General features: G+C 40.1%; 1 protein-coding gene across 1 annotated transcript; it reads left to right on the top strand.

Moving 5' to 3' along the window:
- The first annotated feature begins 192 nt into the window (after positions 1–192).
- Positions 193–13955, top strand: abcb10 (ATP-binding cassette, sub-family B (MDR/TAP), member 10). The gene is made up of 14 exons (XM_005915076.3): positions 193–1196; positions 2879–3085; positions 3887–4089; positions 6768–6902; positions 7432–7578; positions 8189–8324; positions 8418–8513; positions 9827–10036; positions 10127–10206; positions 10346–10526; positions 11025–11068; positions 11225–11259; positions 11405–11463; positions 11564–13955. The coding sequence occupies exons 1-14, from the start codon at positions 761–763 to the stop codon at positions 11755–11757; spliced, it is 2163 nt and encodes a 720-aa protein (XP_005915138.1). The 5' UTR covers positions 193–760; the 3' UTR covers positions 11758–13955.
- The last annotated feature ends 3253 nt before the right edge of the window (positions 13956–17208 follow it).

The following is a 17208-nucleotide window of genomic DNA, read 5'->3' as shown; positions in this document are numbered from 1 at the left end:
CACGGTTCTATCCCAGATCATTGAAACCTGTTGCTGCCTTCAAAATTAAAACGAACTCTTATTTTTGACAAGATGAAACATATTCACAGAATAGTAAAATGTCTCTTTAAAAAAACAACAAAAAAGTTTTATACATCTTCTATGTTCTATAAAGGGTGAATTTATGAGATGAGATTTATGAGCCACCATGTGCGAGTGATCTGGGATTGTTTGGTTATGTCTGGGAAAGTTTATATCGTCAGCCATTGAAGTCGGCGTTGAGTTGGAAGAGGTATCTTGTGTACGCGAGACAAATCAGGGTCACCTTTCCTGTTTATATCTTTTACCCTCTTCGTTAAAGTAGGTCTATCCTTTCCAGCGGACTTTCTGTTGGTCAGTATTTGGCAGCTGGTGTTTTCACTTCACCCGCCTGCCAAACGGACTTTTAGCGGCAGATGAGAGCGACAGGCGGGGTGTTGGTAGCTGTTCGGTGATAAGAGATAAAGTGGGTAAAAGGTGGCTGTCAGGAACAGATAAAATTGACAGCAACGGTCTAAAAGCGACAATGTAGCGGTTACAAGCTGTACGGGAGGACACGGTGTGTTGGCAGACCGGCTGGATGTCCAAAAATGTTTCTTCTGGTGGACTTACTGAACCAGAAACACATCGACACCGTCAAAGACTGAGTCCGGAGAAAGCAGTACACAGAGATTTATTTTTATTTTTTGACGAAATCATCAAGTATCATATATTATCTGGTAAATAGCTGTGAAATAGGACGATGTGTCTTTTAATACGCGTGCCAGGCTGCACACACAAAGTGCATCTATCCAGGTTGAAGCTAATGCATTCTAGGTCGTTATGGCTGGAGCATCGTCCGACCTTCTCAGCTGCCCTCCGGAGGACGAGGCAATCATCCGGGCTCAAATCCTCACTCCATCCGACCCTGGCATTCCCTGTGTGGGCTCCCAGGCCCTACATTACGGTCCTACCGCGCAGCCCCCTCACGGGTGTCCGTGTGCTCTGCGCACACAGCCGGACTCTCGCTCGCACACCTGTTGCCTTTGCTAGCTCTTCAGCGGCCTCTACACCCTCACCTGCCGGATCAGTGAAGACCCAGGCGGACACAGAAAGAAGCCAGGCCCCCACCACGGTCCCCCTGGAGGATGTTAAAAGGATTTTGAGACTGGCTCACCCGGAGAGAGGAAGACTGGCAGGTAAACTTTATGTGACCTTTTACCTTAAGGTGTAGCCATTAACAAAAACCATCAACAACATAACTGGATCATTAACTTTAGGTGTTTCACTGACAGAGTAAAAAGCATTTCTTATTTTTAAAGTGCTTTAACCTTAATAAAAACAAGGTGTCACTTTTATTGTAATTTGAAATGAAAACGGTGTCTGATACTCCCTTTTGTGGGAAATATACGTTGATTTTGCATTTATAATTTAAATATCACTGACTCGCAAAATGTGGACTGCTGTAGGTGATTTACAATCATTTACATTAAAAAAATTTTTTATTTTAAACCTGATATGACGTGAATGTATTTTTAAACTTAAAAAAGCAGTGCTAGGGATTTAAAAGGAAAAAAGAAAGAAATAATAGTAGGCTTGAACAGTAGGAAAGACTTCAAATAAAACAGGTGCCCAAAGTAAATGTGTTACTGTGGAATCAGTTCGTTTTTTGTTTTTTTTTTAGTTATGTTGAGTGCCAAACACATTATATGCATGACAAACCCCGCACTCTAGTCTGTGAGCTGTGATGCTACTCTGTGACATGTGCTGCAGAGTCCTAAAGCGTTGTAAACAATGATTTTGGTGCCCGGCTGATAGTGTCTCTATCTGCTGACACACTTTATCAGTTACCTTTAGGATATTTACAGCGTTATGAAAGTTGATCCTTTCCTTCTTTTTTCCCGATGCCCACAAAAAAACGTGTTAGCCTTCTGCTCAGTTTAAATTTCAGTTTTGTTCACAAAATGGGCAGCAATGTCAGAAAATGGACAGATGTCTATTAACCAAGGCAATATAGACTTACTATCCTAACCATACACAGCTCATTCACACTTATGTGCATAGCTGACACCATTAGGTCCATTTTAAGCCTGGAAAACCCCGCTTATGTTGTGTAAATAGCTGTGGATTATTATTATTATTATTATTGGTCTGAAAACCTTCAAGGTCCCCTGGAGGTTTTTGCGTGTCGGGTTAAGTTTCAGAGCTGATGGTGTTCTGGCACACTTCATTTCTTCTGTTCTCTGGATTGATGATGGCACAAATATTACAAAAAATAAAATCACAAATCTATTTCTGCTTGCCAAAGCTGACCTCACACATTAAACAAGAGGTTACTTCCTGTTTCTGTAGAAGTTTATTTGTAGTTTTATAAGGTTTTCGTAAGTCCTCCTGTTTCCCAACCCTCATGTCATGTGCATGCAAGCGTAACAATCAGCTGAAGTAAAACAGTGTCTACACTTTTACCATGTTTTTTGTAATCAGTCACAACCGGTCACCTCACTGTACTTTACAAAGTGGTCATTGTATTTTCTTTTAGGTTAGGGTTGCATTTCTTTAGGGTTTACAATTCTTTAGTATCTCTGGCTTACATTAACCTCATCTGATCTCATGTCGAGACTGCGGCTGTACATGTTGAAGTCAAATGGTATTCATTGCCTACTATAAACCTTTCTTGCTCCTCTTTGCTCTGTTTAAACTATCTGTGACATTAGAAAAACCTCCCATAGTAGTTGTGTTGGTATAACTCTTTCAAAGAAGAAGATAAGACTTTGTTTAATAATTTCTAGCCCTGGGTTTTTATTTTTCACACATATTTAAAATGTCACATTTTTGCTTTGGTTCTGATTTTTCTCTCTTTTTGTTGTTTTATCCACCACAGCTGCTATAGGCTTCCTGACTGTCTCCAGTGCAGTAACGATGTCAGCTCCCTTCTTCCTGGGCAGAGTGATTGACACCATTTACGCCAGTGCATCAGACGCCGAGACGATGACGGCCTCGTTGACGTCGCTGTGTATCATGCTGGCGGGGGTGTTTCTGTGTGGTGGAGCGTGTAATGCCGCCAGAGTCTACCTCATGCAGTCCTCAGGTGAGATTTACTCACCTGACGTAAACGAAGGCACTTAATTGGGTAACTATTAAAAAATTAAAAACACTGGACAGCTGAGACTACAGTTAAATTTGAGCTCTCTCCTCATGGTCTGTGCTTTAATCTTCATAGTTCAGGGAAATAATCCCAACAACCATTTAAGGAATTATTTATTTAAGAGATTGTTTGCAAAGAGTTGGATCTAAAGGTCAGTCTTACAGTGTGACCTGAAGGCTTTGATGTGATTGTGTTACCACAGAGAGCCTCGTGTCTTCTCGTGTCTTGCCCTGTTTATTTATTCAAAAACATAAATGTCACAACTACAAAGAGGTGGTTTTATGGAAAACTTAGAAGCTGTAGTTACTTTTGCCAGCCATTATCCCAACACAGAGACTTCCTGGAGTCTCTGCTTCTTTTTCTTTCTCAGCCAAGAGTAACATTAGAGTGTTGGGGGGTGGGATGAAGAGCAGGACGTCCCAACCTCCTGTCTGGCTGAGGCTGTGTGGCTTCTTTTCATACTTGGAAATCTAAATTGGCTGTAGATGTGAGCATGTGTGTTACAGGATTTACCCAACCTCTCAATGGATGGATGGACATGAATGAGGGAATCTCCCAAAATGTTATTCTATCTCTTTAGTTAATTAATAACACCTGTAAACATTTAATTACAATTGGCCAAATACTTACCCAAACATAATCAAGTGTGAACCAGACGTTTTTCTGGCATGGCCAAGTGCATGTAATTTTGCACAGCAGCAGTTGCTTTCTCCCTCTCTGATCACGTTTCCCATCTCTCTGCAGGGCAACAGATTGTTCGTAATCTCCGTGCCTCCGTCTTCTCCTCCATTCTCAGACAGGAAGTGGCATTCTTTGACAAGAATAGGACTGGCGAGCTTATAAACCGTCTCTCTGCTGACACGGCCGTGGTGGGCCGCTCAATCACAGACAACTTGTCAGATGGGCTGAGAGCCGTTGCCCAGGCAGCTGCTGGTGTCAGCATGATGGTGAGTACATCCCCTCCGAGTGTGTTGCTCTTGTCCCTCAGGTCATATCTGAACCCTCTATTATTGTTTTTTGTTTGTTTGTTTGTTTTAATTCTTTATTTGCAGTTGATATTCATAAATGCAAATTCGGAGCCAGTACGATCTCATATCTTCTGTTGGCTTTTACAGAAATATGAAAGTCTCATGTAATCTATTCTGGGAGGGATGGAGTGCACACACAAAGTTATGAAGAATTTTCAGAGCGACTTCGAATTGATGATATAATATATCTATCTACTCATGAATTGTGGGTGCTTTAGGCAGCAACCAATGTCTTTAGTGAGTGCTTTTTTATTTTATTTTTTATTTTTTATTTTTTTTTTGCAGGCAGAATATCAAATATGTATTCATTAGAGTGTATCAGAGGAGAGCTGCAAAGGTAGATGAGTGTTAAGTATGTGTTTCAGCCCTTTGTGAGAAGTGAATTAGTGAATGTCTGCGTCATAGGGCCTCATCAGCCGACATTCCCAGAATATATGCCAGTGATTGGTTTCCTGGAACCCACACAGCCACGTTTAGAATCTCCTCCTGCAAAATGGGCTTTCTGTTGTGGTGGGATAAACAAACAAATTAAATATGCCAATTCAAGTTCTTTCACTATCTGAGAATATGTATATTTCCACTGAAATTTAATACATTCAACCAGTTCTCATTTGATATTAAGAAATTGCTCCTTTTTTCCCTGCATTTCTCTTTAATGATTCCATGGTGTGAATATATTTATTTAATTATTTGGTCAAATGCTTTTTTTATTTTATTTTATAAATTTTAGAGATGTTGCCCTTAGTTGAATCACTTTGGTAAGCATCAAGGAATATTTTCAATATTGGGTCATTAAGATCTAGTCTGTGTCTAATGGTGTGTTCAAATATCTGAAAAAGTCCTGTTTTTCACAGTGACAGACCTTCCTCAAACTTGATCCATTTCATTAGGCTTAACCTCAGCATGTATTTGTAAATTATCCTCTAGTTTATCTTCTCTTCTTAAAATATCCCAGACTTTCAGCTGAACCTTGATCCATGGATCTGTACATTATTTATAAGTCAGGTTTTATATGCCACTGGTGCACGCACCAAATCCAGTGGTATATAAAAGAATAATGCGTAAAACAGTTGGGCTTCCACCAAAGGAAAATCACAATGTGATGTTTTAAAAATAGGTTTTAAGTTGCTCAGTCATAAATATTTTTTGTCATAAAGTGTCCAAAGACAACAGAAAAATGCTAAAGTGTATTTTATATAATATAAAAAATACTGTACGTCTACATGAAGACCAGCTGGGAACCTGGAAAAACCCTGTGAATGAGGGAGGAAGCATAAAAAATTGCTGATTAAATAACTGTGTAATGATTACTATGGACATAAATATTATAAAGTCAATGTCCTGGAGCCTCCTCAGAATGAACCTTTTGAAAAGGCACACACACAGCGGTGAAGTATTTTGCTCTTATCCGTGTGACTTCTGGAAGCAAAGAATTGTTGGAAATGTCATCTTCAAGCTGAAATGTCACGTAGTTCCTGTTTAAAAAAAAAACCTTCCTTGTATATCTCTCACGCTCTCTCTTACATTAAAGCTCTGTTTTAGTCATCGAGCAGCACTGGAGCAGAGCATGTGTGCTTTTGAAGTGTCTTATTATTATTTTTTCTGTGTCTGATCTGCAGCTTCTCATTCTCTGCTGCGTGCTTGTGGTCACAATGCTATTGTTAGACTATAGAACTTGTACAGCAGGTTTACCAAAATAATTATTAGCATGAGGAAATGAGTGTGAGGAGCTGCCACGTCTCTGACAAACAATGCTCATTACTAAAGTCACAAAATGTGTATATGTGAATATAAATCATGCAGAGTTTTGACAGAGAGGTTGCTAAATTGTTGCTTGCTTACTGGCCTTTTAATAAACTGGTTTATCAATAGTTCATTCTACCCATTTTCATACTTTATAAGATTTTCTTCATGGTTTAACCTCTCCCCCTTTACAAGGTGTTTTTACTTCTTGTAAGGAAGTAAATGTATTTCCACTTTTTGTAAATGGTCAAGGAAATGAATGGAAGTAATTACCGTAATCAGCTGTTAAACTGGGTGGATCAGAGTATCACAGATTACAATAGCTCCATTAGCTGTCTAAGTCTTGTGATGTGTCACTGTGACCTCACTGATTTAAATGCTTTCACGCTTAACAACAAAAATGCACTGCTACACCCAGATTTCTGCACAGTGGCTTCTACAGTGGATTCAATCAGATCAGAGCGAAACCGGCAACTTTTTAAAATTTTAACACAAGTTTAACTTTTACTATTTGAAGAAGAAAAGATTTTCTTCCTTGTCAAGTGAGCTATAACTGAGGTTTTAATGTTGCTGATTAACTCGATTAAACTTTTCAGTAGTAATACTGAAACAACGCCAAAATAAAATAACACACTGTCTTCTTGTGGTTGGTGTAGATTGTGTATTGGCCCTTGATGTTTGGTGTGGAGTATTATCGTGACTTAGGATGGTAAATGAGTAAATATATTTTCTTTCATGTTTTGCATCTTTATCAAACTCTTAAAGGTCATCAGCTGTGTTGTTACTGTGAAACCATTTTCTATAAACTTCCTTCACCAGAACTCCTGTTTTCGCTTCTTTCTCTCTTCTTCTAGTTCTACGTCTCGCCCAGTCTTGCGAGCTTTGTGTTGCTGATTGTTCCTCCTATGGCCGGTCTTGCTGTCATCTATGGCAGATACCTTCGCTCAATCTCCAAGCGCACACAGGACGCACTCGCACAAGCCACGCAGGTACGCAAACAGACCGACGCCGCATCTGGGTTAAACGGCTTGAATTTATATTACTAGGATTATTGTTATGATCCAGTGTTTTGGTTTTTAAGGGTAGTTACCCAGTGTTTTTGGCCTTTTCAAAAAAGATCCCATGTAAGTCCTACAAATAAAGTTTTCAATTCTTCACAAAATAAATATTATTAAATATAACAATAATTTGATAGGTTAAATAAAAAGATACAATAAAAGTAAAAAATAAGTTGAAAATGTATAATAAAGATAAACTACAATATAGAGCCATGTAAATATATGACTATAGTGCATAGCTTAAATAGTTTACTAAGTGTGGTGAATGTAATTCAAAGTGGCTTTGAAGGCAGTCAGTATAACAGAGTGTTGTGCAGTAGATCCTTAGTTTTGTGTACATGCCATATAAGTGCTTTACTTCCTTAGGTAACTTAATTAAATAGGCAGACAGAGTAAATTTTCTTGTTGATAATTTGATTTTCAATCAGTGAAGTCCTAATAAAATCACGTTCGTGTGTAGTTGGCAGAGGAGCGAATCAGCAACATGCGGACAGTCAGAGCTTTCGGTAAGGAGCTGTCAGAAGTCGACAAATACACACAGAAGACTGACCACGTCCTCGGCCTGGCTAAGAAGGAGGCTGTGATGCGGGCTGGTTTCTTTGGAGTGGTGAGTACGTTTGTGTCCTTTCAGTGATGCAAATCAAATACGTTAGCAAATGAGGTGTTGCACTCAAGCTTCTGCTTTTTGCCCCCATAGTTTGAGCTTGTCACAATCAAGGAGGTGTTGCACCATAATTGCCGTTTGATTCAGTTCTCCATGCAACGACGGAGAATATTTAAACCAGCCTGTGTGCATTAAAAGTTAAATAAAGCGCAACGCAGCATGTCCAGCGTTATAGCTTTTAAACAGTTACGTAGTCTATAAAACCTGCACATGTCTTCTCTTTTCATAGCTTGGATTACTCTCCTTCTTTTATGAACGTGATCATATATAAAGCATTTAATCAACACCGTGTGATGCACTGTCAACAATAAACATGCACTGTGTGTTACCTTTTATTGCAGGGCTGATGAGTTTGTTTGTTGTGAGGCACCAGATAAATGTGCAATATTTGTAACAGGCATTAAGACAGAGACTGGTGAGAAAACTCAACATTTAGCTCGTTGTGCTGGTTCCCTAATAGATGATTATCAGTGTAATTGAGGAGCAGTGGTCCCAAATGTTATGTTAATTAGATAACATGTGATTGGTGTGTGTGCGTGCGTGTGTATTTCAGACTGGTCTGAGTGGTAACATGATGATCCTGTCGGTGCTCTACAAAGGAGGCCTTCTGATGGCCAGTCAGCACATGACTGTGGGAGAGCTCTCATCCTTCCTCATGTACACCTTTTGGGTGGGCATCAGTATCGCAGGTAAGATGTACATATTCATACATACATACCAGTGTATGTAGCATGTGGATGTGCAGTTGCTGACAGCACGCTGGTTTTGTGTTTTACTTGCAGGTCTGAGTTCGTTCTACTCTGAGCTGATGAAGGGTTTTGGAGCCGGGGCCAGGCTCTGGGAGCTGCTGGACAGAAAGCCTGAGTTTCCTCTAAATGGTCAGTACACACAACATTTTATTATTCTGATTTATACCTGCGCGTGTTATGTTGTACTATTACTCACTCAAAGTGTATTTGTATAATGCCTGAGCACATTTTACCTCTAAAGTCAAGTTCAAGTGAGTCTTGGACCAGGTCCTTTACACTGACAGAAAGGAGAGTTTCACTGGTCTGTATGTGGCATCTCTGGTGTAATGAAGTGCAATTTAACAGTGCCTCGCAGTTTTCCTACATTATAAAGTCAGAGTCAGCACGACTCTTTGTGCTTAAAGTTTTAAGAAATAAATACAAATAAAAGAAAAGGCTCTGGTAGTTCATAGCCCAGACTGTGCTGTAATTATAAATCATAAAGAAAATGTCTCTTTTTTTTCCCCCCTCATTGTGGACCCAATGGCGATAGTGGAAAAACAGGAACTTAATTGTTTATATTGTTTATCTATTACTTAATTACATTGGTTCCCTATGAGTGGCCATGGGGAGGTTTTACCGTGTGTGCATGGAAAGAGAGGAGTTGAGATGGTTAACGAAGTGCAGGCCAGCAGGAGAGCGGGGAGGAGGGACGATCAATTTAATGGGTCTCTGGTTTGTTTGGGGAGCTGAGCAATAACTGCTCTGAAACCTGAGTACGTGATCTTAGCCTGGCCACAGAACTCTCGAGTGGTTTTGTTTGTGGCGGCAACTTAATCTAACATCGAACTGATCCGACTACCAGGTCTGCTCCTCGAGGTTGAACTAAGCGGCTCCTGTTGTCAGGTGTGCTTTAAATTCTGGGGCAAACTGGAGCAAACAAATTGTAGCAACCTGCCTAGTTGTGCTAATGTTTCTCTCACTGTTGTCTGAACTGAAAACGCAGGCCCCTAATTTATTTACAGGCCACAACTGAGCTTCAAGTACAGTAAAACTTCTCAGATGGAGAAGCGTCAGAAATGCAAATCCTGACACGTTTAGCATTTTGCTTTCATTTTTCCTTAATGAAATAAATAACCTAAAGCAAGTTTTCAGACTCTTTTCAAACCAGAACAAACTGTAGGTCAGAAACGCAAAAAGTGGTACAGATGCTTTTATAAGCAAAGTATGACGTTGTTGCATAGAAGTGCGTTTACGCTGTATATTAATTTTCAGAGGTTTTATTGATAGTTTCAAGTTGCTACTATAAAACACAAGTCGATTTAACATTTCGAACATCTCTCCCAGAAACATTCATCTCACATTTACGTGTTTAAATGTACGATTTCTGTTTAAAATCAATCTCGAGTCGAGTTTTAAGCTTTGTCTGGTTTAATACAATAAAATCCTCTGCTCCTCCACAGAAGGTAAAATCCTCCCAGCAGACCAGCTGAAAGGCCAGCTCAAGTTCTGTGATGTCTCTTTTGCCTACCCGACACGTAAAGAAGCCCCCATTTTCCAGAATCTGAATCTCTTGGTCCCGGCCGGTAGCATCATGGCTGTGGTGGGGGCGAGTGGATCTGGGAAATCATCCATGGTTTCACTTCTTCTCAGGCTGTACGACCCCGATGCTGGTGAGAACGAGCTCGTTCTGTCCTCTCCGCCGTGACTGTAACACTTGAAGCTACTGATAAAGTGGATTTGACATGGATGTTTTTGTTCAGGTGTGATCACCATCGACGGTCATGACATCAGGGATTTAAATCCTTACTGGCTCAGAAGTCACATTGGAACTGTTAGCCAGGTAATACTTTAATGGTTAACTTGTTTTATACAGCAGATATAACGCACACCACACAAGTTAAATACGGCAAAAGCAATGCATAATGTATTACAATACATGACCTCTCACCCCTGCTGCACTTTTCGCCTCCCTCTTGCAGGAGCCGGTGCTCTTTTCCTGCTCTATCAGAGAGAATATCGCTTATGGAGCGACGGATCCAGATGCTGTAACCACAGAGGACGTCTACAGAGCAGCCAAAGTAGCCAACGCCTATGACTTCATCCAGACGTTTCCTAAAGGCTTTGACACTGTGGTGGGGGAGAAAGGAGTGCTGCTGTCAGGTGAGGAACCAAATCAACTATTTATGAGCCGACACTACAGAAAGTTTTATTTGTGAGACTTAAATGGGAACTATTTTTTCATCTGTCCAATTCCTTAGACATTTATTTGTGCTTTCACTGTAGTGCTCCCAGTATAAGATAAATTTAAAAAATATATATTTAGTGCCATGAATTAAATATTTAAGAGTAAAAATATGGAGCTGAACATGAGCACAATAGACCTCATTTAATTTGTTTTAATTACTGAGGAAGCATGTTCAAAATTCTCATCATGAATGGATGGATTTAAACTCCAAAATCATTTTTGTTTTAATATTTGATACTACCTGTTCAGAAGCTCTATCTTTAGACTTTAAACTCCTTAAATGGGCGCAGGTTTCTTTTTTGAAAGCTCGCGCTATCAGAGCATCATTTCATTGTTTCTTTCTGGGGTTTTTAGCTGCTGTTGACTAACTTGACTCTGACTGTGCACATAATTACCTTGTGTCTGTTTGTCAGGTGGTCAGAAGCAGAGGATAGCCATAGCCAGAGCTCTACTCAAGGTAAATAGACCGTAATTGTTTTACGCATCTAGAATCATTGCATTCACCGAAGAACTTGAGTAGATTTATTTTGACTAGAATCTTCTACTCTTTTTCCAGATTTCCTTTTTGTGTGAAATGGTGTCTTTTAATCATATTTGTGGTTTCTTTCCACAGAATCCAAAGATCCTGCTTTTAGATGAGGCTACCAGGTGAGAGACGGAGGAATGATTGAAGAATTAGAACTGTTTGTCATTGTTTGCTCATCTGAACATGAATACGGATTGTAAGTAACCTGTGATAGAAACTTAGTTTAAAGATGGATATTAATTTATTTTAATCTTCATCTTTCTGTAGTGCGCTGGATGCTGAGAATGAGTTTCTTGTCCAGGAGGCTTTGGAGCGTCTGATGGAAGGTACACTTTACCCGCTTTGCTTTCCCTGCCTTTCCTGTTGCGTCACACATACGTAACCACGCTTATATTTTATTTCGTGCTGTTGTCGTGCTTTTAACAGGGAGGACAGTCGTGATCATCGCTCACCGTCTCTCTACGATTAAGAACGCGGACGCTGTTGCTGTGCTGGACCAGCGGCGCATAGCTGAGTGTGGCCAGCCCACTGAGCTGCTAGGAAACAGGCAAGGACTATTCAGGAAGCTGATGGAGAAACAGGCGTTTCTACAGGAAGAGCAGCAGCGAGCACTTATCTGATAGGACAGGGAGCACGGATGCGTGAATGATAGAGAAATCGGGAGGTGAGGTCAGTGTCTGTGATAACCTTTGAACTCCAGTTGAAGGGAAGCCACTGGAAAAAATCAAATTTTATTTCTGCTTTTCTTTCTGTCTCGTTGCTGAAAAGGCTGCCGTACATAGCATCACATGTGGATCACTCAGTACTTTTTGAAAATATCTCATCTTATGCTGAAGAAGGTGAGATTAAGAGAAAAGACTTATAACTACAGTTTTAGGGGAAAAGCTCAAATCCTGTTTTCTATCATTCAGACGTTCAGGAGGAATTTTGAAGAATTTAAATGTGACACTGTGTCTGCGTCTGGATTTCTTTTTTTTTTGGTCAAGTTACCAAAACAGTCCAGATTGATTTTTACAACTCTGCTAAATGTATATTTGTTTTTGTCTCTCTACAGCTGATTTTTTTTTTCTATAAAGACTTGAAGCCTTTTACTGTCATATTAGAGTCTAAAGAACTAATGAAACAAATGAGCAGCTATATATATATATATATATTTATATATATATATGTATGTGGTGTTTACACCCTTGTAAAACAGGACTGAACACTATTTTAATACATTTTGATTAATGTAAGCACATTTGTCAGTTTTAGTCTAAACCAGTTAGTTCAGTTACACTCGTGTAACTGTTTGTGTTCAGGATTTAACTGACAGCCTTGAAACTGTTGAGCTCTACTGTCTTTGTTTGTCAAATGTAATACAAATGAGTTCAGATGCAGGGTAAAGCTGACTGAGGCTGCTGAGCAGACACTTTTATGTTTGGAGATCTGCTGCTCTCAAGGAGGAAGGACACTGGAGTCAAGTCAATAGCGTCTGTGCGGGTCTGCGTATCATCAAAACGTCTATTTCACTGTCAGAAATCCACATTTTCATCATCTTATATTGTTTTCAGAAAGCTATGCAGTGCAGATGAGAGTTTAACCTTTTAATTTGGAAAAGCCGAAAACGGCATTGCACCTTTAGACATGTGAGTGTACATGTGAGCACAGATGACGCTGCTTAAAACTGCCTATGTGGCACAATCGTCTCCTCTGTGCACAGCCGGGTGTTTACTGGATGTGCACTTGGCTGGCTTTAAGTTCTCTATAGACAAGTAACCATCTACATGTAGCTACAGTGCTGAAGCTTATAAGACACAGACTCAGAAGCGATGACACTCCTGCATAAATATTAGGTTCATAAATGCCCTCTTCACGTCTCACTGAGATTCTGTTTGAGAGGATATTCCTTCATTTTTAACCCAGACATGTAAATGTCCTGAGGCCAAATTCCCTGCTTCTCTATCAGAAACGGCTCCTTTTGATTTGTCGCTGTAGAGCCCAGTTAACCTTTGTAATGAGTAGCTGGGAACATTACTGATTACAAGTCTGCATTAGTTACTAAACTCCTTTTATATTTCAGTGAGTGAGAAAAAACAAGCAACATGAAGGACTCGTATAATTTATCACGTATCATTAATATAGATGTTATAGTGCTGTCTTACACATATTTGCTGTTTGTTACATTTGGACACTCTGGTCCATTTTGAACTAATTAATCGTTGGAAACTGTCTATGGCAACTGGCTAAAATATCAATTTAGCTCACAGTTTGTAGGCAGTGATGTGAGGTGGCTCATAAGTGACACTAATGCAGATGTAGTTTTAGGGGAAATTAATCCGGCATTGATCTGCAGTGACTTATCTTGTGTGTCACTTTTAGAGTTATTTATTTATTCATTGCAGCGTGTAGCCTGTGTTTCAGGTGGATTTTATCTGTGTGTTCTTTATGTTAAGTATATTGAACACAAGGTGGTTTATTGTGGACCCGTTTCTTCTTTATCATTTTTTTTTTCACTTTAGAAGGAAAAACAATTTTACTCAAATCACATTAGATTTTCACATCATTGAGACATGTTAGTCCACATTTTAGAGCTAAGTTTACTTGAAAAGTTGCCTTGAATGTCTTTTTGCTAAACTGGAGAAGCTGGAGAGTAAATTCACTCCACACTAAAGTAAATGCTGAACGTCCAGCTGACAGCAGGTCAATGTGCTCACACAACTCACAGCTGCAAGTTTCTTTTTCTTTTTCTAACTTGTAAATAGTGACATATAAATATGACACGGTGGGCTTATTATGATACTTCTATGTAAAGATAAATAAAGTAAAATACTAATAAGTTGCTGTGTGTGTGTGTGAGTTTTATGTGAATTTTTTGTAAGTGGTTTGTTATCATACACAGCTACTAGTCCCCATAGAATCAAATTACACCAAAAGTCACCCCAGGGTGCTTAATATTGTAAAGTAAAAAAAACATAGAAAACCCTAACAATCAGATGAACCCCTATGAGCAAGTACTTGGTAACAGTAGGAAGGAAAAACGTCCTCGTAACAGAAAGAAACCTCCTGTAGAACCAGGCTTGGGGAGGGGCGGCCGTCTGCCACGACAGGTTTGGGGATCTGGGGAGGGAGATGGGACAAAAAGACACTGTGAAGAGAACCAGAGCTTAGTAGCCAATGATTAACAGGCCTTTTATGTTGCGGGTCAAACTGGCCTGTTTTAAAGTTTAAAAAAAAATTTCCCTTCGATTTTTTAAAAGTATTTTTTAACCCCCGCATGTTTATATCACATACAGTGGGGCAAAAAAGTATTTAGTCAGCCACCGATTGTGCAAGTTCCCCCACTTAAAATGATGACAGAGGTCAGTAATTTGCACCAGAGGTACACTTCAACTGTGAGAGACAGAATGCGAAAAAAAAAATCCATGAATCCACATGGTAGGATTTGTAAAGAATTTATTCGTAAATTAGGGTGGAAAATAAGTATTTGGTCACCTCAAACAAGGAAAATCTCTGGCTCTCACAGACCTGTAACGTCTTCTGTAAGAAGCTTTTCTGTCCCCCACTCGTTACCTGTATGAATGGCACCTGTCCCACTCTTCAATTGACTTTCCACTACAGTTCCAGCAGAAACCATGTGATGATGAATCAAGCAGTCCCAGCTGCTCTGCCGTTCTGTCATTATATCACATTTGTTCATCCATATTACATAAGTATCTGGATGATTACATTTTCAGCCTCAATTCAAGGAGTTTAATAAAAGTGTTGCGCTAACTTGCAATGTAATATCCACGGGAAATAATTCTGTAGTTATCCACTATAGGTGCCTCTCAGGGCTTTTGGTGTTGCTGACTGAGAAGTGCCTTTATTCTTGAATGTATCCGGTCCGTGATTTGACCACTGTTAAAGTCTCTCTGATTGGTTTATTTTGGTTAATGATGAGCTCCTTTATTTGCATTGACATCACTTCACTTCATATTGAGAGTTCAGCCTCTATATTGTTAACACTTGGGGGGGGAAATCCAGATGTTTTATCAGCTAAATTTGTCATGAAAAAACTCAGTTGTCCAACTACTTTGTGCAAAACGGCAGTAATTCTCCTCATGTTCATTGACCTAACCGCGTTTCAGTGCGTGCCTGTGCAGTGTTTCAGGCTCTCACTAGGTGGCACTGCTGCTTCATACACTGAGCTACCTTCCTGCTGTGAGGCTCTCACTTCAGGTTTCTGGTTCAGTCCTTCATACCAGACTGAAACCTCATGGTTGTGATATGACTAATGTGTATTCAGCTGCTGGTAGGTTGTGATGACAGTGCTGTGAGCTTTGCTGCAAATAGACCGTTGTCCCATCTGCTGGCACACAGACAGGTCGTGGCATTGAAGGGATGCAGTCGATATATTTATCCTTGTAAAACGTTTGTTACACCTGGGGGGCAGCTTAAAAGTCCATGAAGATGAATCAAGTCTTTAAAATTTGAAATTTGTCAGTTCTGCTTTGTAAATGACAGGTTTTATAGCACATCCACACAAGACTGAACCACACTGAAAACATCTGGAATAAAACAATGATTTGATGAATAGTTTTATTAATTCTTGACCTTAGTGACCAAATAATGCTGTAAAAAAGACTATCTAATTTAAAGTCTAAATATCTGATCTTGGAATATTTCTGACATATTGCTCAAGACTTTGATGTCTTGCTGCTTCAATTAATTGGCATTCAGCTTAAGACTATAGACTTTGGGTTCTCCCCTGCACCAGACCAGGTCTCCAATTCCAGCTCCATGTGCTGCAGCTCCCCTCACCGATCCCAACGTGACTACACTGAGCTATTTGAGGAACGCCAAGAAAAGAGGTCCTGACCCTTCTTGGCCTTACACAGCAGCATTCAAAGTCTTTATTTGTCACTTGGAAACACCACACAGAGCCTTACATTGCTAAAAAACAAACAAACAGGAATATAACTATATAATATATAATAATAAATATAACTAAATAACCAGAATAATTTACGTTGCGTTTTGAATCTCAGTCATGCCAAAGGATGGAGGAATCTCAGGAGAATTTCTACAGTCACATAAAGCAGAGAAGACTCAATATAATTTTGAGAAATCCACTGAATAGGTAGCCATGCATCAACCTCTGCCTGTCTTTGGCATGTCACACCGCCCATCATCTTCCATAACACTGCCCACATGGTGACATTTTACCATCTTCATGTTATGCTCACCCCGAGCACTGGAGCTGATTGAATCAAAATGAAGAGAAACAAGAGCTGATAAAGGAGCTGATATTTTATGGTTGTGTTCGATTTTTACCTGTCCACTTACAACATCCTCAGTATCCTCAGCCACTCCTCACAGCAGCAAAATGGACAGCAAGTTCATTTAAATCTCCAACATCAAGTCCTGCCTATTCGCTCTTAAAATAAAGAAAGATCTACTGTACATGTCGAGCATGCTGCCACACTTTAAAAGGTAGCACGCTCATGTACAGCAAGAGTATTGGTTCCAGCTACTGAATGCCTGAGCTTGTGCTATTCTTACACGTTCCCTGTCACTCTCGCCCTCTGTGCTCCCATGATAGTCCTGAAACTTTCAGCTGAAGAAAGCCTCACTAGAAAAGTTGCAGGTAGGCAGCCACAGAGACTGAGGGAGCTTTTACAAAGAAAATACCCTTTTCCTTCAGCCTATTCACGTCTAAAAAGTGTCCAAAATGCTCTCTGTCACCAAACTACATCTAATTTTCAAAACACACAAACCCCCCAAAATATTCTACCCTTTCCAAAGTCTCTGTCTCTCTTCAGCTGCCTCGGTCACACATCTTCCGACCAACTGCACTCATCTTTTCTGCCACCTGCTGCACACGCCCTTTCACCTCCATCTTCCTCCTCCCTCTATGCTCCAGGCTTGCTCTCTCTAATCTCCTCCCCCTTGGCCCCTCTGACCTCCTCTTGCGCGTCTCCCTCTTGCGCTCCCCAACAACTGCCCGTCCCTTTACATTTTAGGTGTTTCACTGGCCCCCGGATCCAAAATGGTTCACAGCAAGTGCATAAAAGTAGCTCAACCTTGCTCTGCAGCTCCTCCACCCCTTC

This window comes from Haplochromis burtoni, unplaced genomic scaffold, assembly GCF_018398535.1.
Source record: "Haplochromis burtoni strain Fernald_Lab_line unplaced genomic scaffold, NCSU_Asbu1 Contig_11, whole genome shotgun sequence".
NCBI classification, from domain to species: domain Eukaryota; kingdom Metazoa; phylum Chordata; class Actinopteri; order Cichliformes; family Cichlidae; genus Haplochromis; species Haplochromis burtoni.
This window is presented reverse-complemented; position numbering and strand designations above follow the sequence as displayed.